Raw genomic sequence first — 20,410 nt, 5'->3', positions numbered from 1 at the left:
TTGGACGCGATATGTCTCAGATATGATTCATCTCCAGCTACAACATTAAACAGCTGTTTGGTGGACAGGTGGAGAATCCAGCTCCTTTTTTTCAGCCCTGCCGCCAAATATAGAAGAAGTATGTCGACCACGCGAGGCAGTAGCCGACAGGAGAACACGGTAAAAACATGCTTCTCCATTGGAAGCCTTTTCTCCAAGCCGTGAGTCTCCTGGTGGGTTGAAACTGTCCCGGCGGCGAGCGGGTCAACACTGACTGTTTACATCTGCCCTCGCAGGAAGTCACCCGGAAAGGAAGCGTCCAAATTTATGCAAAGTCATTGCCTATATTTGGTCATTTGGAAGGATGGCCCGGGCAGACGTCTTTGGGTCGTCTTCATCCAAACGTCTGCCTCCTGGCTCCAGGTTTGCATAAACACGAGCTTTCTGGGAAACAGAGTCAGGAATGTGAGCGGAGACAAAAAAAGTGACCACGCCCAATTAAAGCCCGGCCATTAAAGGGATATTCCATCGCAGAAAATGTCACCTAATGCTACAGCGACAAGTCGAGCCCTGAAACGAGCTCACTTGTTGCGCAAACAATTCGCCGTCCTTGTCTCGTTTGTTTGCTGTTCGAATCTGTGGCGGCAAAGTGAACAGTTTTTCTCTCCGGTTGGGTTTTTTTTTTGGCTTACAGATGAACGTACACAACAGATGGCGTTTCGTGTTACATAACACCACTTTGGAAGAAGGAAAACATCAGGACGACTCCGAGCGAATCTGTTAAACTCAAAGACCTGGTTCTCCTCTGACGTGACAGATGGTCCGGTTCAGACCGGAGGGATGTGTACAGTTGCGTTCAGCAGTTTCGTCTTTTGTTTGCCGTGTGAAGGAAGTCGCTGCCAGCACGGGATCACGTGGATCCGCCGCCCGGCGTACGTCAAGCCTCGGGAGAAAGTGCAAAGAGGGGAGGGGACTTCTTCTCTGACATGTTTTATTCCACTGGCCTCCAAAGCCTTTCTTTTCTCACTGTGAAACCATCACATGACTACCGGACCGGGTTTCCGTGGCGATGTTTAATGTGACACCCGAGCCTCTGGCTGCTGCTTCTTTTTCTCGCAAAGCCACAGACTGTTGAACGGTGGTGGAGCCGAACAACAGGAACCCTCTGTTTGCAGAACCATCCTATACTCGAACGCCTCGGGCGGCTTCACCCTGGACTGACGAGGAAACAGAAACGCGACGCGTTCGTTCTCTAAAAATGACCACCAGCAACACGTCGAACGGCCGCTGGTTTGAAGGTTAACGGCTTGTCTCCTCGCTCCAGTCAGGAAATGGACTTTCCGTTAGCGCGGGACCTGCAGGTTCTAGCGCGGCGGCGTTGGAACCGAGCCCAGACAGGAGCCTGTCAAGGCTGAAAAAACAAAAGCTGCACTGACAGCCACACCCCCGCTAACATTTCCCAGAGATAATGTTCACAGAAACGATGCCAGCTTTTGTTTCCAGTCTGAAAGCACAAATGGTTGGGTTCGACTTCCCCTCTTCTTATAAACAGTGAGACGGACCTTTTTTTTTTGAAAGAGTCGTGCTGGGTTGGATTTTAGCTTGTAATCGGGGTAAAGATCACACATAATAACACGGGTCCCTGTGGCTTTCAGCTCCAGGCACTTCAGAAAGGTGTCATTATGCAAACAGACTCGCTATTACACCAGAACATGCTAACAAGCCCAAACCGACATACCGCTCCGTTGCATTTCTTTCTTTCTTCTTTTTTTTTTTTACATCAAACAGTAGCACCATTACAAAAAAAAAATCCCAACCAGAAATTGGTCACAAAGCGCTAAAAGCGCCCACAACAAGTCTCTCCATCAATACCTCAGACAAAAGGTGCCGAAGGGTTTTTCTTTTTGAGGCTCTAAAGCCTCTTCAAAAGGTCCTTCATTGCTTTTTTTTTTTCCACAGTGCAATTCAAAGGGTCATCGACGTTTTAATGTCCAACAACATTTAGAGACCTTTGGACAGGCTGGTCTTCAGTTTCAAGCAAAGACCCCCAGAAGAAAAGGCAGATTTCTGACGTCTGACGCCCCGCCCACTCCGCCTCCCAGTGGGCGGCGGCATTGCCAACTAAATCATAATGAAAACAATTCTTTGTGATCTATGTCTACGAGATTTTCCTCTACTTCTCTTTGCAATTTTGGGGAAGGTGCGCTACATTATCAGGTCAGGGGTTGAGGGGAGGGCTCAGGGAAGGCTTTGAGGACATGCCCCATTTTGTGGGCAGAGCTAAACCCCCTGCTGGAGGAACATCAGATCTCTGCACTACCTGGATGCCCAAATAGAACACTGAAACGACTACAGCGACGCACGTAGGAAACAATCATCCAACGGGCGGCGTTTGGCAGTGGAGACGGGTTGGGGGGGGGGGGGGTTCTCTTTGGTCAAGTCTGAATTAAGGTGCGGTCGTCTCTTTTGTTTCTGACTTTTTTGATTGGGGGAAGGGTTCTTAAGGCTCTGCTGATTGTTCCACAACAAACAGGCCGTTATTTTCGTCCACAGCCGCCATCGGGACGCCGCCGCTTGTTTAGCGTCGCAACATTCGCTGACATTTCAGACGCCTATTGCAAATCCAAAAATGGTGCACGGCAAACACACACAAGTTTCTTTGTCTTCCAGGCCTGGGCTCCTCCCACTTCCTCCTTTTAAAACTCGGTCGATCCTCAAACGCCCCCCCGCCCGCCCTCGCCTCACTACCGGTCCCCTGCCGGCAACTACGACCATCTACCAAACAGTGCAATGTCTATTCATAGGCACACTGGGATACAGATACAGCACTCATAGGGAGAAAGGAACATAGTATGTTACACACACACACACACGCGCATACACACACACACGCGCATATACACACACACACAGAACATAGATGTCAGCAGCAGCAGCAGCAGCTCTGGCCTGGCGCCGGGTTCAGGGTCCGGCCTGCAGGGTCGGAGCGAAGATGACGGCAGCTGTTAGGAGGGCCGAGAGGGAGCGGGGGCGACGGATCACTCGCGTTCTGTTCGGGCTTCCGCCTCCTCTTCTTCCTCTTTTCCAGCTCCTCAAGCTAGGGGGGGCAGATTCGTGGGTCGGTGGTGGTGGTGGGGGTATGGAAGAGCGAGGACGACGGAGGCACCCTGGTGGGTCTATTCCACCGCTCCTTTGTCCCCCCGTGGGGGCTCTTTGGGTTGATTCTGGCCACCCGCACTGGCCGCCAAAATCCTCTGCACAAAGTCTTTGGTCCGCCCGGCAACTAGAGGACCTGCAGTTGTCATGGAAATAGATTTGTGTAACTATGTGCTTATTCTGGCATGTTTCAGTGCAGAAACATCCGTTTTGTCCATTCCGCAGGTACAGAGGCTTATGGGTAATGGGACGGCATCATCAATAAGTCACGAGCAAACAACACGACGGCACAAAGGATGATGAATGATCGCCGTCCGTCTGCTGTTCAACGTCCTCTTAGAAGACAATAAATAAAATGTTTTTGTCTTAAACGAGTTAAAGTGAGCATCAGGATAAAATAAGATGAAGAAAACTTGTTTTCAGTGTGAAATAGAAGAAATTACATTTCAAATCCTAAATAGTTGCTTCAAATTGGAGCGTCAGGGATTCCTTGATGTGTATGTATCTTTTTACTCCCGTTAGCATTTAGCTGAGACAAGCTACAACCTTCAGTATGTTAGCTTAACCTTCCACATGCATTGTTCTACCAGTGATGCATTCAGGGATATCAGGATATGCCAGAACTGATGATTAGTAGGGTAAGAAAACCTATCGTCTTCCTTCTGTTTGGTTCTCACCGCTGGACTCCCGGAGGATGTCTTCCAGGCGTTGGGTCATCCCTCGCTCGTCTGTGTCCTCGTCCTCGCTGCTCTCTACCCGCAGCCGGATCACCTCCTTGATCTGCAGCAGTGCCCCCAACAGGTTCTCTGTGCAATGGAACGAACCCAACAAACGTTGGTCACCAGTCTTTACAGGAGCCTAAAACATCCAGACTGTGGTGGACGTTTCTCAACCTTCATTGATAATGGAAATAACTGTTAATATGTCTCGGTTGTGGGCCTAGAAGGAAGTGGAACATTTAGCAAACACTTCTTGTGGCAACAGAAAGCGTTTGCGCAAGAAGCGTTTGCGCAGGAAGTGTTTGCGAGTCTTCGGTTGGGTCGTTTGAGAGTCTTCGGTTGTGTCGTTTGCGAGTCTTCGGTTGTGTCGTTTGCGAGTCTTCGGTTGTGTCGTTTGAGAGTCTTCGGTTGTGTCGTTTGAGAGTCTTCGGTTGTGTCGTTTGAGAGTCTTCGGTTGTGTCGTTTGAGAGTCTTCGGTTGTGTCGTTTGAGAGTCTTCGGTTGTGTCGTTTGAGAGTCTTCGGTTGTGTCGTTTGAGAGTCTTCGGTTGTGTCGTTTGAGAGTCTTCGGTTGTGTCGTTTGAGAGTCTTCGGTTGTGTCGTTTGAGAGTCTTCGGTTGTGTCGTTTGAGAGTCTTCGGTTGTGTCGTTTGAGAGTCTTCGGTTGTGTCGTTTGAGAGTCTTCGGTTGGGTCGTTTGAGAGTCTTCGGTTGGGTCAGCTTTGCACAAAAACTACTGAACAGATTTTGAAAAAGTTTTTTGGACGGAAGGAGACCATTAAACATTTTGGTGCAAATCAATAGATTTCTTTCTCGTTTCAGCACTTTTATTATTTCCCATTATACTTAGAGGACGGATGAGGAACGAGTTGTTCAGGCTAGCTAGACGGGTACGACTGCTGGTCTCGGTGGAGGTCTGCATTTGCTTTGTTTCTTCCCGGTGCTGCATTGATGTTTCCCGTTGAATCGGCTGCATTATGTGGAGCAGGAGAGCAAATAATGAGAGAATAAGAAAAACGAGATGAAAGAGTCACGGGAGAGAAAAGGAAGCGAGATTTGTGAGGTTAAGTCCTGCGTATTTTGGACTTCATCCAATGGGAACAAAAAAATTGTGGGCGCCACAACTAAACCCAGTGAAATGCCAGTTCAGCATCAGGAATGACTGGAATGTTTTTAAAAAAAAATGGGTGTACGGGAAAAAGGACAAAGGAAGCTGGACGCTGGCAGGGGTTGAATTCAAAGGAGTCAAAGCGAAACAGATGGAGGAGGAGGAGCAGGAGGAGGAGGCTGGACGGCGCTCAGATGTGTTGATTCTCCTCCGGTTCCTCCCGATCCAGTGTGTTTTCTAGCTTCCTGAGACCTTCAGGGATCAGTTGAAGATCTGCATTTGAGTCTTCGGCTCCAGGTCCTCACGAAGGTTTGATTTATCCTCGGTAGTTGCCTCCAGGAGTCGTCCATCGGTTGGTTGGTCAACAGGAAAAAGCTTAAGCTACTAATAGACCCCGTTTAGCCCTTCTGAGTTACGAGTGTCTGAAACACTATCTGGGTTTGTTAGCATCACCCCTCAACAGGTGAACCACAGCTGATCAAACATAAAGACAGTCTATTTTAGCCCAGACAGTGGACTAATCAACCTTCCAGACCAGTACCCCACTGGAAATGTGTGCAGGATAATGAATCTCCATCATTCAAGATCTTGTCTTTGTACCAAAACCAACGCAATTAGTAGAAAACCAACAAAAAATTTGCGTTTTGGTGTCTTATTGGATCAGGTTTCTACCAAACTAGCTTCTACCAGCTAATAAAGGAGCATCAACACCTTCAAACAAGATGGAGGTAGACTGACCGTACTCCTGGTTGAGCCCCCATAGCTTGATCTTGTTGGCTTCATGCTGGGCCTTCTTCTTCAGCCTGCAGGCCCTGGAAGCAGAGCAGAAAACAGCACAATCAAGAAACGCTCTTGTTCCGTTCCTGATCTCCACATGACCCCATTTCCGCATCCTCTGCTTCATGCCGACAGGAGCTGGACCGCGATTGGTGGAAGACTCCAAACTGTGAAGGAGATTGACCAGAAACCTCCTCTCTCTGCTCCCACCATGAACAATTTGACACCGGGACTCAAAAAGCGGAACGTCCACTTTGGTTTCACGCAGGTTGAGGTTGAGTAACGACGGCGACGGATGAATCAAAGCATGTTCAGCATTAATGCGCCTCATGGGGGGGAATAAAATAACGTCAGGATTGAAAGGCTCTGGTTTTCATTTGTTCTCTTCCATGTTAACAGTTTGCACTCGAGTTCCTGCTGGTTTGGGACGAACCGTCACATAAATTCAGCTGTTATGAATCATCGAGCGTTTATTCATACATTTATACCAAAGATCCCCAACAGTTTCATGTGAACAGCTAGTAATAAAAAGGATGAAGCAATGTGGCCACGCCCACCGATGAGACAGGAAGTCTTTCTGATGCGCTTCCTTTCAGTGCCTGCAGACACTCCTGCGCTAGCTTCCCAGAAAGCATCTGGAACTTTGGTTTTATCACCTTCACTCCTTATAGCATGAAAGAGGCCTTTTTAGAATGATGCGTTCAAGTACACGACGTAAATCCCAACCATACAAAGCATTTCCTGCACATTTAAAACAAAACAGGAAATTTATAATAAATCGCGATTAAAAAGAAGTTACAAAGTCCAACCCTTGTAGCCGACTTCAATATTTCACCATGAAACAGGAAGTTATTCTCTAATCACTATACCGATACTTCCCGTCGCCAAGAGATGGCGCTGTAAGTGTTGTGTGACACACATTTATCAAAGCTTTATATTTAAAACCAAATAAATTGACGATAGCTATTCCCAGTTTACTCTACTTTATCTAAGAATGCATTTTCAACAAAAAAAGGTTAATAGGCATCTATTTTAAGCTGACAAACAAGTAAATTGGGTCACGGGGGTTGCTACAGGCTAATAATATTAACATTGATATTATATGTTTGTTTTTATTCTGATTTATTGTACAGTCACACAATTTTATGTGCTTTTAATGGTTTACTAGTGATTTTCCGGTTCCAATATTTGCGGCAGACAGACAAAAATTGGAATAAAATAACGCAAACTTGATTTCTATTTTTCCGTGGTTTTTTTTGTAAACCAACGTAAAATCAAGAACGATGGAACCCGAAACGACTTAATCCGAGGTCCACCTGCACACAGCACGACATTAGCATTAGCGGGTGCTCTCTAGTGCCACATAGTGGGTATGGGTGGTATTGCAGCCAGTCAGGCGCCTGTTATGAATCCAGTCGAGTTTTTATCGGGGCATCCGATCAGTGTGATTGCAAGTATTGGGGGGGTGAGGGGGTTCAGTATCATCTAAAGGTGAATTATATACATGAACTCAGTCACTCTACATCTGAGAACACAAATACGTCTCGACTTTCCTCTTTTACAGCGACTGTTTGGAATAAAAGATATTCCCAGAGCCCCCATCCTCTTTAAAGTGCCTATAATAATATAATAACGTCCTTTCCTTCAACGCCCCCCCCCCTTTCCTCTCCACAGATGAACTCTCTATAACCCTCCTCCTCCTCCTCTTCATCTAACTCTTCGTCTGCTTCCAAAATCCTGGCCTGATTTCCTCCCATTCAGCCTTTCATCCTTCCTCCCTCCTTCTCATTGGCTCCGTTGTTTTCCTCTGACATTCCTTAATTTATTCCATCACCATCGGCTCAAACACACACTCCTGACCTATATTTCCTGAATCGTTTTGTGCTGCTCCTCTTCCTCGGAGGCTGCGTTTTTAAAAAGGTCGTCTCCAGTGTGGTGCACTATATTCCACTGGGCAGCCGTTCACATGCTTCCGGACGCTAGAAATAAAACGCTGGACAATGGAGACCGTTTTGCATCAAGCGAAGTCAAAAGAGCCTTCAATTCCAGATTAAAATCACAACTGGAGGGTCAACGCTATGGACGCATCACGCCGTCTCAAATAGCGCCGGCGGTCGTCGACGGATCGATATGCTGCAGACGACGTGGGCGTCCGGCGTGCGGTTACCTGGAGGCCAGCTTGTTCTTCTCTTTACGGGAACGGGCGCGGGCCACGGCGGGCAGCTCGTTGACCGGGCCCATGCCGTCGATGGCGGCGTTCAGCTTCTGCAGCTGTTCCCCGATGTTGTGGAGCTTCTGGGGGTTCGGGGTCAGGTCGCTGGCGTCCGTCTTGCGAGCTTTACGCCGGCCTTTCTTGCCTGGAGGAAAGAACGTAGCGTTAAATCAGCGCCGGGCTAATCATTTGTTAGCGATTGTCTGTTAGCGATCATCTGTTAGAGATGGTGCGTTCGCAATAGTCTGTTAGCGATCGTATGTTCGCCATCGTCTGCTCGCCATCGTCTGCTCGCCATCGTCTGCTCGCCATCCTCTGTTCGCGATCTTCTGCTCGCGATCGTCTGATCGCAATTGTCTGCTCACTATTGTCTGTTCACTATCGTCTGTAAGCGATCGTCTGTTAGGGATCGTCTGTTAGCGATCGTCGCTAACAGACGATCATATTTGGACGTGAAACTCGTATGTAGGCCACGACGCGCCTGAGGGCGCCGCCGCGTGTCACGTGACAGGAGGGAAATGGGGACAACTCTGAGCTGCAGAGCGAATGTGTTGCCTGCTGTTTGGTGAGGTGGGGGTCTCGGGGGGGTATTTGATTCTGATCAGACACGCCCTTAATAGGAACGAATGAGTATATGACGCGGCGCCCCGCCCTCACCCTCTCGGCGGTACAGCGTGCTGGGCAGCGTGCTGGAGCTCCAGGACAGCGACCACTGGACCTCCCCACCCACTTTCTTCTTGGTGGGGGCCTCCCGGGCGCGGCGGTACTCCCAGAAGCAGCGACGTTTGGACGGGCGCTCCCCCGGCTGACGGACCACAGGCTCCGCCTCCACCTCTGAGGAAAACAACAATCACACGCAGAGTTTAGAATCTGTGCATCCTGGTCATGCTAATGCTAACATCATGCTAACAAAAAAAAAAACATGTCTGGAAAGGTAACGGCTAAAATGCTGATTCATGAAAACACCTGAGGTTCTAATTGTTATAATTAGTGACCAGACCGATTAGCGCTAACGAGCTGGAACCGATCATTATGTACAGGGTGTGTGTGTGTGTGTGTGTGTGTGTGTGTGTGTGTGTGTTTGTGTGTGTGGCAAAACACAAAACCACAAACAAGACCGTCCAGAATAAAACCTGACGATGACAGTAATTATAAAAATACACAGAATAACGGGAGTCGAGTCCAACGGGGCGTGACCCCCCCCCACCCCCACCGTCTGATTGGATGGATCGCCAGAGAACACCCCTATCGACTATCTGACACCGTTGACCAATCGCAGCGGAGCGCGTCGCCGGCCTGTGATCTACGGTGACGAACCGGCGATGCCTCCGGCTCCGGTTGCCGTGGCAACAGCGGAGCTGCGACGGTCCTCCAGCTTTTTAGGTTGAGGGCAAGAAGGCAGAAACCAGATGTGACTGGAGCATCTTCATGTTAATCAGCTAACGGGGGAACAACAACAACAAGACGGACTGACGCTATTGGTCAGGGGGCGGGGCCAGAGTCGACTCACCACATTCAGTTTCTGAGGAGCTGGACAGCTCAGCATCCACCGCCGTCTCCTCCTCCTCCTCCTCCTCCTCTTCCTCCTCCTCCTCCCGCTCCTCCTCCTCCGCCTCGCTCTCGGCTCCGTCCTCCTCCCCGTCCCGCACCTCCTGCTGCGTCTCCCCCGCCCCCTCCGTCTGGGAGGCGTGAGCGGGCGCCGCCCCCAGTCCCTCCTCCTGGCTCAGGGAGTAGTTGTGCTCCTCGCTGCAGTGTTCGAGCGCCACACCGGCCGCCGTCACCACCTCCTCTTCCTCGTCCTCCTCCTGCGCCACCTGGTACACCTCCACGGTGCGCCCCCCGTCCCGTCCTCCCCCCTCCGTCGTCGTCACGGCGGCGCATCCCTTCTCCTCCCTCCCTGAAGCGTTGGCCTGGACTTGCTGGTTGACGCTCCTCAACCCCTCTTCTTCCTCCTGCTCCTCCCCCTCCTCCTCGCGGCTCCTCCCCCAGCGGCCCATCAGGAAGGCCTCCTCGGAGCAGGCCAGCAGCTCCCCCCCCACCCCGAGGCCCGCCCTGGTGTAGCGGGCCATCTCGTCCAAGGCGGACACGTCCCAACGCTCCGGGTGCAGGTCCTCGCCGAAGCCGCCGTCGTCCACCAGGTCGCTTAGCAACTCGAAGGGCCGCTTCCGTGGCGACGCTGGGGAGCCCAGCATGAGCAGCACGCTCTGGAAGGAGGAAGGGGACACTCTTACGACGACGCCATCACCGATTCATGAATAGTTAAATCCATTTCGCCTCCTCTTCCTCACCTGGTCGTGCTCGGTCCTGCCCCCTTGTGGCGACATGGCCAAAGGGCAGGGGCTCAGCAGGCCCCTGTGGCCCCCGTAGGCCTCGCCAAATGCAGGCTCCATCCCGTTCATACCCGGCTAGGAGGGTGGGGGGGAGGGGGAGAGAACACACACACAAGGTGAGTGAGGAAGACCATGAAGAGCATCGTCCAATCAGGACGGCCCGTTTTACCTGAGGCATGCCCGAGGCGGGAGGGTGTCAGGTCGCGTCCACAAACGTCACGTCGGGGCGATTTCTCCTGCAACAACACGACCGGGTTGAGGAAGAGGAGGCGTGGGGGTGGGGGGCGGTTCGGGATGCCGTTTACCTAAAGGTTGAGAGTTCAGGAGGTCAAGGGGCGGAGCTCTTCTCACATCTCGCAGCTCTCAGCCTCCCAGCCTGGATGGAGAACAGGAAGAGGAAGTGAGCGGAGGCCACGCTGCAATAAAAGAGTGAAAGTCAACGCGGCTAAAAACCTCAGACGAGGAAGAGGATTCGAGTCGAGGCGTTGGAAGATAAAAACGTTTTAAGTGACTCTTTTTCCAATAATGCAGGAAACGTAAATCTCTGGATCCTCTTTGTTTCCTCTGATGTGGATTTTTTTTTTGTTTGTTTGATCAGCCGCTTCTCGCATTTACCGTTTTATTTTTTTCTATTAATACACCGATTTATTTAACATGAAAAACCAAAAAAAACCAAAAAAAAAAACCACGCTGCTCTGCAAGAAATGTAGGACAAAACACACCGCCAGCATTTAAAATAGAAAACACATAAGCTTTTATGCTCCGGATAAAAGGATGGATTTTGGCTGCAAAGCGTAGAAAAAGTATTCATGTCACACCGGAGATGAACATGAGGACAATTACCGGCGGTCGGGTTGTTAAATCAGAGAAAGCGTGGAGGAAACAAGACGGACAGAGATGAAAAGAGACGAAACGGCGTTCGAACCAGCGGAAAAGAAAGTCGGGATCGAGTTTAGATGGAGGACAGAAGCTGCGTTCGAGGCGACGCGGTAATCCCAGAAGCTCGAGAACGATATGGATGGATGATAATCATGTAGAAGCTGAATTAAACTCAAGAGAATGTCACGAATAAAAACAAGTTGGGATGTGTTAGTAATAATCCAACCCCATGTGAGTCCAAATCTGAGTCACAGATTCAAGTTTTATAATTTACGATGTGTTTTGAACACAGCATATTCATAAACCTTCTGAAATACCATGACCTGAGCGTAAAAGTCAAACTTGTTGAAATATGACCCTCTTTTTTTTTTAAATGAACGCTTCAAGAGAAAAATTCTGACTTATTTCTGAATTTATTTTAATGACATGAAAACATTTTGCACTCAAATTCTGGTTAATTCTAGTTTTTCTACCCTGAATGTGGATCTTCAGCTCAGGATTACGTTACTCTCTCTCTCTCTCTCTCTCTCGACTTTCACAGCGTCTCAAAATGTTCAATCCGGAAATGCACTCCATCCGACACATTGCATTCTGGGACGTGCCGGTTTCCAACTGCAGCTCTGTTCTAATTTCATTTGCATCTTTCTGAATCCTTTCTAGCCTTGCTAGCTTATCCTCAGAAGCCCCGCCCCCTCCCAGTTCTCCCAGTCTGGCTAAAACCGAAGCAGTGAGATCGGCTCTGCAGCTCTGCATCAGTTTGAACGGATCGAGCTCATTCTGCAAAAACAGACCTGATGAAACCCTAAGCAATACTCACACACACACACACACACACACACACACACAGGGCGATACACACAACGAACAAAACAGGCCTACCGTTCACCACCTGCGTAAAAACCAGCAGAGAGAAACTGACCCCGGATCAGCGATTCACAAAACAATACCGAAGGACGCTGGGTGACCTCAGACGCGCAGGAATGAGGAAGTGAAGATCGGCTGGGTGGCGGTGACACTATCTTGGCACGCCTTGTGGAAAACTGGTATTTGGCACACGGGAATCAACTGCTGCAAACACGCGGCGTACACAAACACTAATCACACAACACGCAGGCGTTTGGAGCAGATAACAAACGGGTGGAAGGAGAGCAATAATCCCAGCGAGCGGCGGAAGATCCAGAGACGCGAAGGAGCTGGGAGTTTGTACGATGATTCAGACCTCGGAGCAACGAAAAACGAGTTTTAATTTCCTTATTATGCCTGATAAACCATCTACAAACACACAAACTGGTCCGGCCTACCCTCCCTCCTGGGGGTGGGGGCGGGGGCTGTTATGGTTCCAAACAGCCAGCTAACAATCATTTATTGCGCGTTGGTTCAACACGGGTTGGTCTGAAGGTAAACGTGGCGTCGAGTTCACGGCGGGGCAACCGGGAACCAGAAGGAAATTGCTTCACCTCCCCAACGGCTTTGGGTCAATAAGCGCTGAAACGTTCAGCCGAGCACCCGTCGGGCCGCTCGGCAAACAAACGGGATGCCGACACGCACACAACCAACGCCAAACATTTGGTTGCGGAGTTCGGAGGACGATGTTAGTCATCGGGAGACATATGTAGGGGCAGCTGCCGAGCGCTTCCAGAACGCCGTGTGGGCAAAGAAAGGAAAGCCGACCTCGTGTCTGTGCTTTGGCTGTTATGTAAGATGAAGAACTGAAGGAAATCTGCATCGTTTTTAACCAAAAACATCTCTGCAGCCGGAAGCAACGCGACTCAGCTCGCATTTAAATGAGCTTCAGGTTAACGTCGACCATAAATCAGCTGTTCGCAATAAACAAATCAGTCAACAACGGTTGTTTCTACCGCCGTCTCTGACGGGACAGAGTCTAGAGAGCCGTTGGCTTCTATGGCGACGCTAACCTCATCCAGATCCAGCTTCCTGAGGAATCTTATCCCATTCCTCCAGGATATTTGTCCCGCTACATCCGCCTCCTTCAGATCCACCAGATGGTTCCTCTGGATTCCAGTCAGATGACTCTAGCACCATCCAGGACTTCTTCTCCTGGGGTCTCCTTCCTGTTGGAAGACTATCAGGCGTTTGCTCGATAATAAGAAGGCTCCAGATTGGACTTGTTCCTGTTAGAACGTCCAATGAGCTTCGTCTGCCTCGCAGATGGAGACTATCAGGTGGTTCTGAGAAAACAAGACGACTCCAGGTTGACTGGACTCCTTCCTGGACGGAAACTTCTCCAATCACAAAAAAGAACGGCAACCCGATCGTTCTCGAGGCACAAAGTTTCATTCAAGTCTGTTCAATCAAGGAAAAACTTCCCAAAACAGCTCTTTCTATCATCTGAACGCCAACGGAAAAGATTCCAGACGGAGTTCTGGACAGGGCTCTGGACCGGTCCGGGTCACATTGTTCCACAAAGTTTGAGGGAAATCTGCGTGGTTAATTTTGTGTTATTCTGCTAACAAACCAAAGAAACACGAGCAGAAGGCAGCAGCTCCTCCAGCTGTTAATATAAAGTCAAATTATAAAGAGTTTGTGGGAGAAAACACAACTCAATATTTAAAAAGTCACAAAGTGTCCTCCCACAAACAAAAACCCGGTTCTGTTTCCGCGTCTGAAGTCTAAACTCTGGTTTTATCTCCAGGACAAACGAGCTCAGCTGTTTTTAACCTCTATTGTTGGCATTTTTGGTGATTTCCATGGATACTGGTTGAATTCCGGCTCCGGAGGGGGAAAAAGCTTCTGAGAACATGGACCCAGTGTGGAAGTTTAGGACATTTTATTCCTTCTGATTTAGAATTAAACTTTTCCTCAGACTTTTGTCGCTTCCATAAAACCCACCCGGAGAACTATTTTACATCCCATCACAAGGAGGAATTCCTTTCATCCCAACATGCGCCAGACGTCTGACAGCGGAAGCGCCTCACCCCGGCCGGGGGTGAGCCGACTCTGACCAGCCGGTGAACCCGCTCCGCCGGCGGCCTCGGATCCGGGTTACGCACGGAGAGACGCGCCCACCGGGGAGGAAAGTGAATTAAAACAGTCCGTAAAGGAGGCCGCGATGGCGGAGAGTGTGCCCGAACAGAGGGGAGGCGCTGGGGGGGGGGTGAGACTGTCTGGACGTCGGTCTGTCTGGGAGGACAGGCTGCCGAATGAGCGCGTCCGAATGACGGACAACAAGCCCCGCTTCGCTCCGGGGATTAGAAATAAATGATCAAACACCCTGATCGAACGGGATGCGACCCCCCCACCCACCCCCCTCCCTAGTCTCTCCTCTCCGTGTCCTTGGAGCTCCGATTCCCGTGACGATGGAGAGCCAAAGTGGCCCCCGTCCGCCGCCCCTCGCCTCTCCTCTCCTCTCCCCGCCTCGCCTCGCCTCTCCCGGCGGTCCATCCGGAGCGCGTCCCGGTTCTCTCTTTCCCCTGTCCCCCCCCCCCAACCAACCAACCAACCACCCCCACCAGATGAACCGACCAGCGCGGCTTCCATTGTCGGTGCGTGACGGCACCGAGTGTCCGCACAGCTGGAGAGAACAACAGGAGCTGGAGTGGGGGGGTTGGGGGTGTGGGGGGGGTAGAAGGAGAAGGTGCCATGGTGGTGGCAGCCAGCAGCGCGTCCCGCATGGCACCGCACTTCCACGGGGAGAAAGCTTCCTATTTCACCCCGCACATCCACGATGAACGCGTTTCTTTCCTGGGGAGGGATAAAAGAGAAGAAGTCCTACCAGAAGCAGCCCCCGCGCCGCCGGTTTCCAGCCGAGACAACAGGGATCCTCTCCGCGCAAGACAACAATAAAAATGGGGCGCAGCTGGCAGTGCCACCGGATGTCCAACATTAATAGTTAATCCGGTAGATTAGGGAGCGCGTGGGTCCGCTTCGGTTTCCACGATTCCTCATCCGCGGCCGCTCCGCACTTTTTTTTTTTTTTTTTTTTAAGTTAAAGATTAAAGTTGAGGATAAATCCGCGGAACAACTTTCAGTCCACCTGCCGGTGGGGGTAACGTCACCCCACTTGTGTGTGTGTGTGTGTGTGGGGGGGAGTTATTCCCCGTTTTTATTCCAATAAAAACTGAAGTTTAACAGGAAGAAGAAAAAAAATAAAAATAAAATAAAATAAAATAACTAAAAAAAAAGCAGCGGGTTCGGACGGATGGGGGCACAACCTGGAATAAAATGCGCAGAGATGGAAATACTGGAGGAAATCAAGAGAATATTCAGTTTGAAGTAATACGAGACACACACACACACACACACACACACACACACACACACACACACACACACACACACACACACACACGGATGTGTGTGACAGTAGCCATGTTCTATCCCCGTTCACGGACTAAAATGTTTGTTCCAAATATTTGTCAACAACTTCCCGGTAACGGTGGAACAACAAAAGCCGCTCCGCCGCTGGGGAGGGACGGGCAGAGGGGTAGAGGTGGTGGTGGTGGTGGTGGGGGGGTTTACCGTGTCCTCGGATGTCCCCTCCGAGTTCAGGCTCCTCCGGACCGGGGGGCTAAAATGTCGGCCTGGGCCTCTCCGGGATGAAAACGCACCTTCAAACCGGGGGGAGAACCCCGCGCCGCGCGCGCGCGCACCGGTTGACGGTAAACCACCGGACGCACGCGGGAACTCCGGTAAACGCGCGGGTCTGCATGGCGGAGGAGCGGGACCCGGAATGCGGCTGTGGGAGTGTTAGAGTGGCCCCCTCCCCTCCACACCCACCGCCTCCTCCTCCCCTCCTCTCAGATGGCGGAGCAACACCCCCCCCCCCCCGGAGGACATTTATTAATAAAGTTTTAACGCACTTTTAAATGTGCGCGTGGACACTTTGCGCCACTTTTTCTTTCTCTTTTACGCACAAACGCACCGACAGCTGGATGATGGACCCCCCCCCCCCTTGTTGTTGTTGTTGTTGTTTGTGTTTACAGAACGTGTTTAGCTGCGCGCGCCAGGCTTCACCGGACCCGGTAACGGAGACGGACGCGCGCGGAGAGACTGACCTGTTGGCGTTCAGGAGGGGGTCACCGGGAAGAACCGTCAGAGGCCTCATCGGTGGCAGGGGGGGGGGGTAACTGAGTTCACCAGTGATCCCGCAGGAAGAACGTCAAGCGTCAAGGTGAGCGCGGCTCGCGCCGGGACGGGGTTTCAAAATAAAAGTCCTCCAGAGTCACGTGTGAGTTATCAGGGATCGATTGATAATAATCAGACAGGAGTACAAAGAATAGATTCTGTTCTTTTTTAATTAACATTTAAGACTATTATTGGAAGTTATTGAAATTAATAAATGGGAAATTAAAAAAAATCTTTTTATTTTCTTTCTTCTTTTATTTTTTATTCAAATATCAAGAGTCAATAAATCAGTAAATAAATAAATAAAGATTTCTCATAGGGACTTTTTTTTTTTACAATTTCTGTTTATATTTTAGTGTTTTATTATTTTATTTTTTATACGAAAATAAAGAATAGATAAATAAATAATTCCCATGGGGAAAGTTTTTAAAATTTCTTTTTATTTTAGTTCATTTTTCTATTCTTTTTTTTTTTTTAATGCAAAATAAAGATAAATACTGTATATATTTTTATGTATACAGTATATATAAATAAATAAAAAATAAACAAATAATCCCATTAATAATCCCCATTGAACATAATAGTTTAACAACTGTTTCATCCTCCTGATTATGGACATCACTAACAGATTAGGTGAAGTTCAAACACCGAGCCCCCCTTCAAAGTCTTACTTCTCCAGTAGAGCCACAAATGTTTCCCAGTTCAGGCCTAATTTTATATCCCAGAAGAAAGCATCTCCATCTGTGAGAAAGATGTATGTCAGACATAGTTGGACATTCCGATCCCAAGCTGAGCTCAGAATCCACCAAGACCTGGTTCCAGATGTGATTCTGGATCAGTCTTGTTAGCCAAACCCTCTGCTGGATCTGAAGGATGCAGCTGCAGCAGAAAAACCAGGAATGTTCCAGAACTAGTTTATTCATGAGAAATGGGATTACATCTGGTAAATAGTGGATTCAATAGTGGTTTGTAACTGTAACTGATGATAATCCCTTTCCCCATACGCTGTCCATTAGTTTGAACGTCCATCCTGATGAAGTCATCATCAATGATCTGCTTTCAAACTCACGCCTTTGGGCCTTTTGTTCCACAGCTCTTCCTCCCACATCCCATACACATATATTATAGATGACTTGGTGATTGTGACGTGTCAGCAGATGTATGTGATCATGAATGGTTGTTTGTCTCTCTGGGTGTCCAGGGTTTAGCTGGGCCCGGCACCAGAACCTCCTCCAGGACCACATACGTTCAATCTACTCCACAAGGAACGGTGAGCATCTGAAATGTATTTGAATAATTGATATTAAATTTGATCTCAATGTGTTTTTTTTCTCCTTTTTACTTAATTTCTTACAGAACATACAGTACATGTCATATTCCAACAGGCATTTCTCCACCAGCACAAACATCATGACAAAAACTGTAGAAAACACATTAATACATCTCACACCAAAAAAAGAACACGCACATTCTATAATATCACACATATTTATTATATATTTTTTCACATTTGACAGGAGTCAGAAATAATTAGTAAAAAAATTTTCAAATTAAAACCCGACTTTACAAGTAAATGAGGCGAACATTAAAAACGGCTAACGGATAAATAAATGAACAAATTAATATAATAAAATATTGTAGTGTATTATAATATTTATATTAAATATGATAAACTTATTTCACGCTGTTGACAGTTAAGAAGTTTGTTTACGTACATTTTGAAAAAAGTTTTTTTGCTCCATAAATCTTTCGTTTTGACATTTATTTTGAAGTGGAGACTACACCGCTTCCGGTTCAACGCTAGTTGTTGTTAGCCAGGTTGGGTGAAAGCGGATATGGTTGTACAACACCGTGACGTCAGAGGGGCGGGGTCACACGACCTGTCTTTCAGGACACGGGGAGGACCGGGCTGTGAACCCGCTAACCCCACCGGTCCTCCGGGTTTGTTGGAGTGCAGAGACCCGCCGGAAATGCTTCCTCGCCGGCGTGAACCGAGCAGCGGAGCCCGGCGGGCCTTCTGCGCCTCCGCGGCTCACCGCAACCCGGAAACAAGTCCGCAGGGCTCCGACTCAGATGTTAGACCAATGAAAGCATACAAAATAAAAAACCTTTATTGACCCAACACACGTCACGTGATCTGTTACAGGGAATGTGTCAGCACATCCAATCAGGTGACAGCGTCTCTAAAGGTTGTTTACAAACACATTCAGTCAACAGGAAGTTGTTCTTTATGGAAGAAACAAAGAAGAAAAGGATCAAATCAGAAAAATCTCAGTTTGTTCTTAGGATTCTGAATTTAATCTGAATAAATAAATAAATCACATTTTGCTGGTGATCCGGACCACAAACCACAGGAAGGATTTTCATTGGACCCAGTGGAGGAGTGGGCGTGGCCTAAAAGAGGACGATTAATTCTGTGGTTGATGCGGACAAAGGGGTGGAGCCACGATGTCCAGAGAGAATTTAATTTAACCACAACTAAGATTAGCTGTATCTCTGTCAATAATCAGTTTAAGTGTTTTTATTTTTAATAAATAAATAAATTATATTAATTACTATGAATGGAACAATTTTGGATTTTAAATTTTCAAATGTTTAATTTGCCTTTTAATAAACGTTACTCCAGTCTGACTTTTATTTTGACACAACTTTTATCAAACACATTTTGTGCTCATTTGTAAAGATCTATCTCGTATTAGCTAAAAGGTCAATTAGCATCCTGTTGTCTGCCTCTGACAAGGTGTGTGTGTGTGTGTGTGTGTGTGTGTGTGTGTGTGTGTGTGTGTGTGTGTCCTACAGTAATGTGCATTAATGTGGATTCAATCATCACATGTAATCAATGCTGCTGCTCTTTGAGGCTGTGGGGGCCCACCAGGTTTCATCTGAGAACCCAATCAATACATCATCTTTACTTCTCATTGGCGACATGGATCAGCTGATTGACCGATCGATCGATTGACCGCACGAACACGGGCTTTTTCAAAATGTCATGTTGCTGTAGTTTCCTCTATAATGAGACAGCAGATCATTAATTTAATTTATTAATTGAAATAAATGAACTATCTGAAGTTAGCCGCCAAATTTATTAAAATAAAAATTTACAACCAAAATGTTATTTTGATGTTTCATCATAACCCACTAAGAAAAGAGCTTTGGTTGATGGTGAGAAATATTCAGCGATTGATTTATTAACTTATTACGTTAATTATATCTATATTATATAATGGTGTTGTAATGGCGTAATAATGGTGTTATAATCGTGTATAAAGAGTAGTAACGGAGTAATATGTACAATAATGGTGTTATAACAGTGTAATGATATTTAATAATGATGTTATGTGTAATAACACCTTCAATACATGATAATAATGGTGCAGTAATGGTGTAATAATGGTGTAGTAACAGCAGCAGTCCCTGTAAATTTTACGTTCAGTCTAATATTTCACAAAATCTTGTTTTGTCATGGCAACAGTCAAATGTACTGATGGGTATTGAATCAACCGATCGATTATTGGAAGCATCTTCCTCCACTAGAGTTCTGGGTTTGGTGGCAAATAGAAGCAACACTAAAGGGAACTAAACAACTACGTGTGAATCTGGAACTGACCTTACCCTTCAACCCCCCCATCACTCCTGCCCCCCCCATGGTGAGCGTGTCCTTGTGAGATAAGACGGGGCGTTAGGAAGAAGGTCACCAGGATCTGGGGTTCCAGTCCGCACACATTTTATTGAGCTTAACAGACGACATCAGTCACGTAGGAGCGTTTAGCAGGAAAAACAAGGTCACACACAGGAGCGCCACTCCACAACAATCAGAGCTGTGGTTCGCTGGATTTCTGTAACCATGGCGACTCCCTCACACTCACAATCCACCCGTGTAGCAGGAATAATCTCCAGAGCGACGGCGGAAGAACACAATCAGATCGACGAGGGGTGACCCTGAACCCCGATCGTTCTGCGGGACGGTTCGGCGAGACGAGACGCGAGCGACGCCCCCCTGCCCCGCCCCCACACCGCCGACAGGAAATGTGATTTCTGTAGGATCCTGTGAAAGGGTTAAGGAACGCAATCCAAACCGACCGGAAGTCGATGTTCGGGAAAAGACCCCCAAACATTTCCTACCCACGATACCCGAGCGCTGGAGCGGCCGGGGTTTTTTTTTTTTGCCA

The 20,410-nt window shown here is 48.3% G+C and overlaps 1 protein-coding gene and 1 long non-coding RNA gene across 8 annotated transcripts; one reads left to right on the top strand and one right to left on the bottom strand.

Moving 5' to 3' along the window:
• Positions 1 to 1,772: 1,772 nt before the first annotated feature.
• On the bottom strand, positions 1,773 to 16,253 carry LOC137600276 (CREB3 regulatory factor-like). 7 transcript variants are annotated; one of them, XM_068321824.1, is made up of 10 exons: positions 16,172 to 16,253; positions 10,583 to 10,653; positions 10,447 to 10,513; positions 10,236 to 10,352; positions 9,458 to 10,151; positions 8,605 to 8,781; positions 7,903 to 8,092; positions 5,697 to 5,770; positions 3,813 to 3,941; positions 1,773 to 3,271 (listed from the first exon to the last, which is right to left on the bottom strand). In XM_068321824.1, exons 3-10 carry the CDS (start codon positions 10,453 to 10,455, stop codon positions 3,156 to 3,158), a joined length of 1,506 nt encoding a protein of 501 aa, XP_068177925.1. In that variant the 5' UTR covers positions 10,456 to 10,513; positions 10,583 to 10,653; positions 16,172 to 16,253; the 3' UTR covers positions 1,773 to 3,155. The 7 variants fall into 7 exon arrangements, with proteins under 7 accessions (XP_068177925.1, XP_068177929.1, XP_068177928.1 ...); XM_068321828.1 differs by having other exon boundaries at positions 10,583 to 10,693; positions 16,172 to 16,228; XM_068321827.1 differs by lacking the exon at positions 16,172 to 16,253 and adding an exon at positions 15,636 to 15,880 and having other exon boundaries at positions 10,583 to 10,693.
• LOC137600300 (uncharacterized) lies at positions 16,150 to 17,735 on the top strand. The gene is made up of 3 exons (XR_011036921.1): positions 16,150 to 16,287; positions 17,443 to 17,511; positions 17,598 to 17,735. It is a non-coding gene; the product is annotated as an uncharacterized lncRNA (long non-coding RNA).
• The last annotated feature ends 2,675 nt before the right edge of the window (positions 17,736 to 20,410 follow it).

This window comes from Antennarius striatus, chromosome 8 (assembly GCF_040054535.1).
Source record: "Antennarius striatus isolate MH-2024 chromosome 8, ASM4005453v1, whole genome shotgun sequence".
Lineage (NCBI taxonomy): Eukaryota > Metazoa > Chordata > Actinopteri > Lophiiformes > Antennariidae > Antennarius > Antennarius striatus.
Note: the sequence above shows the minus strand (reverse complement) of the source record. Positions and strands in the feature narration are given on the sequence as shown.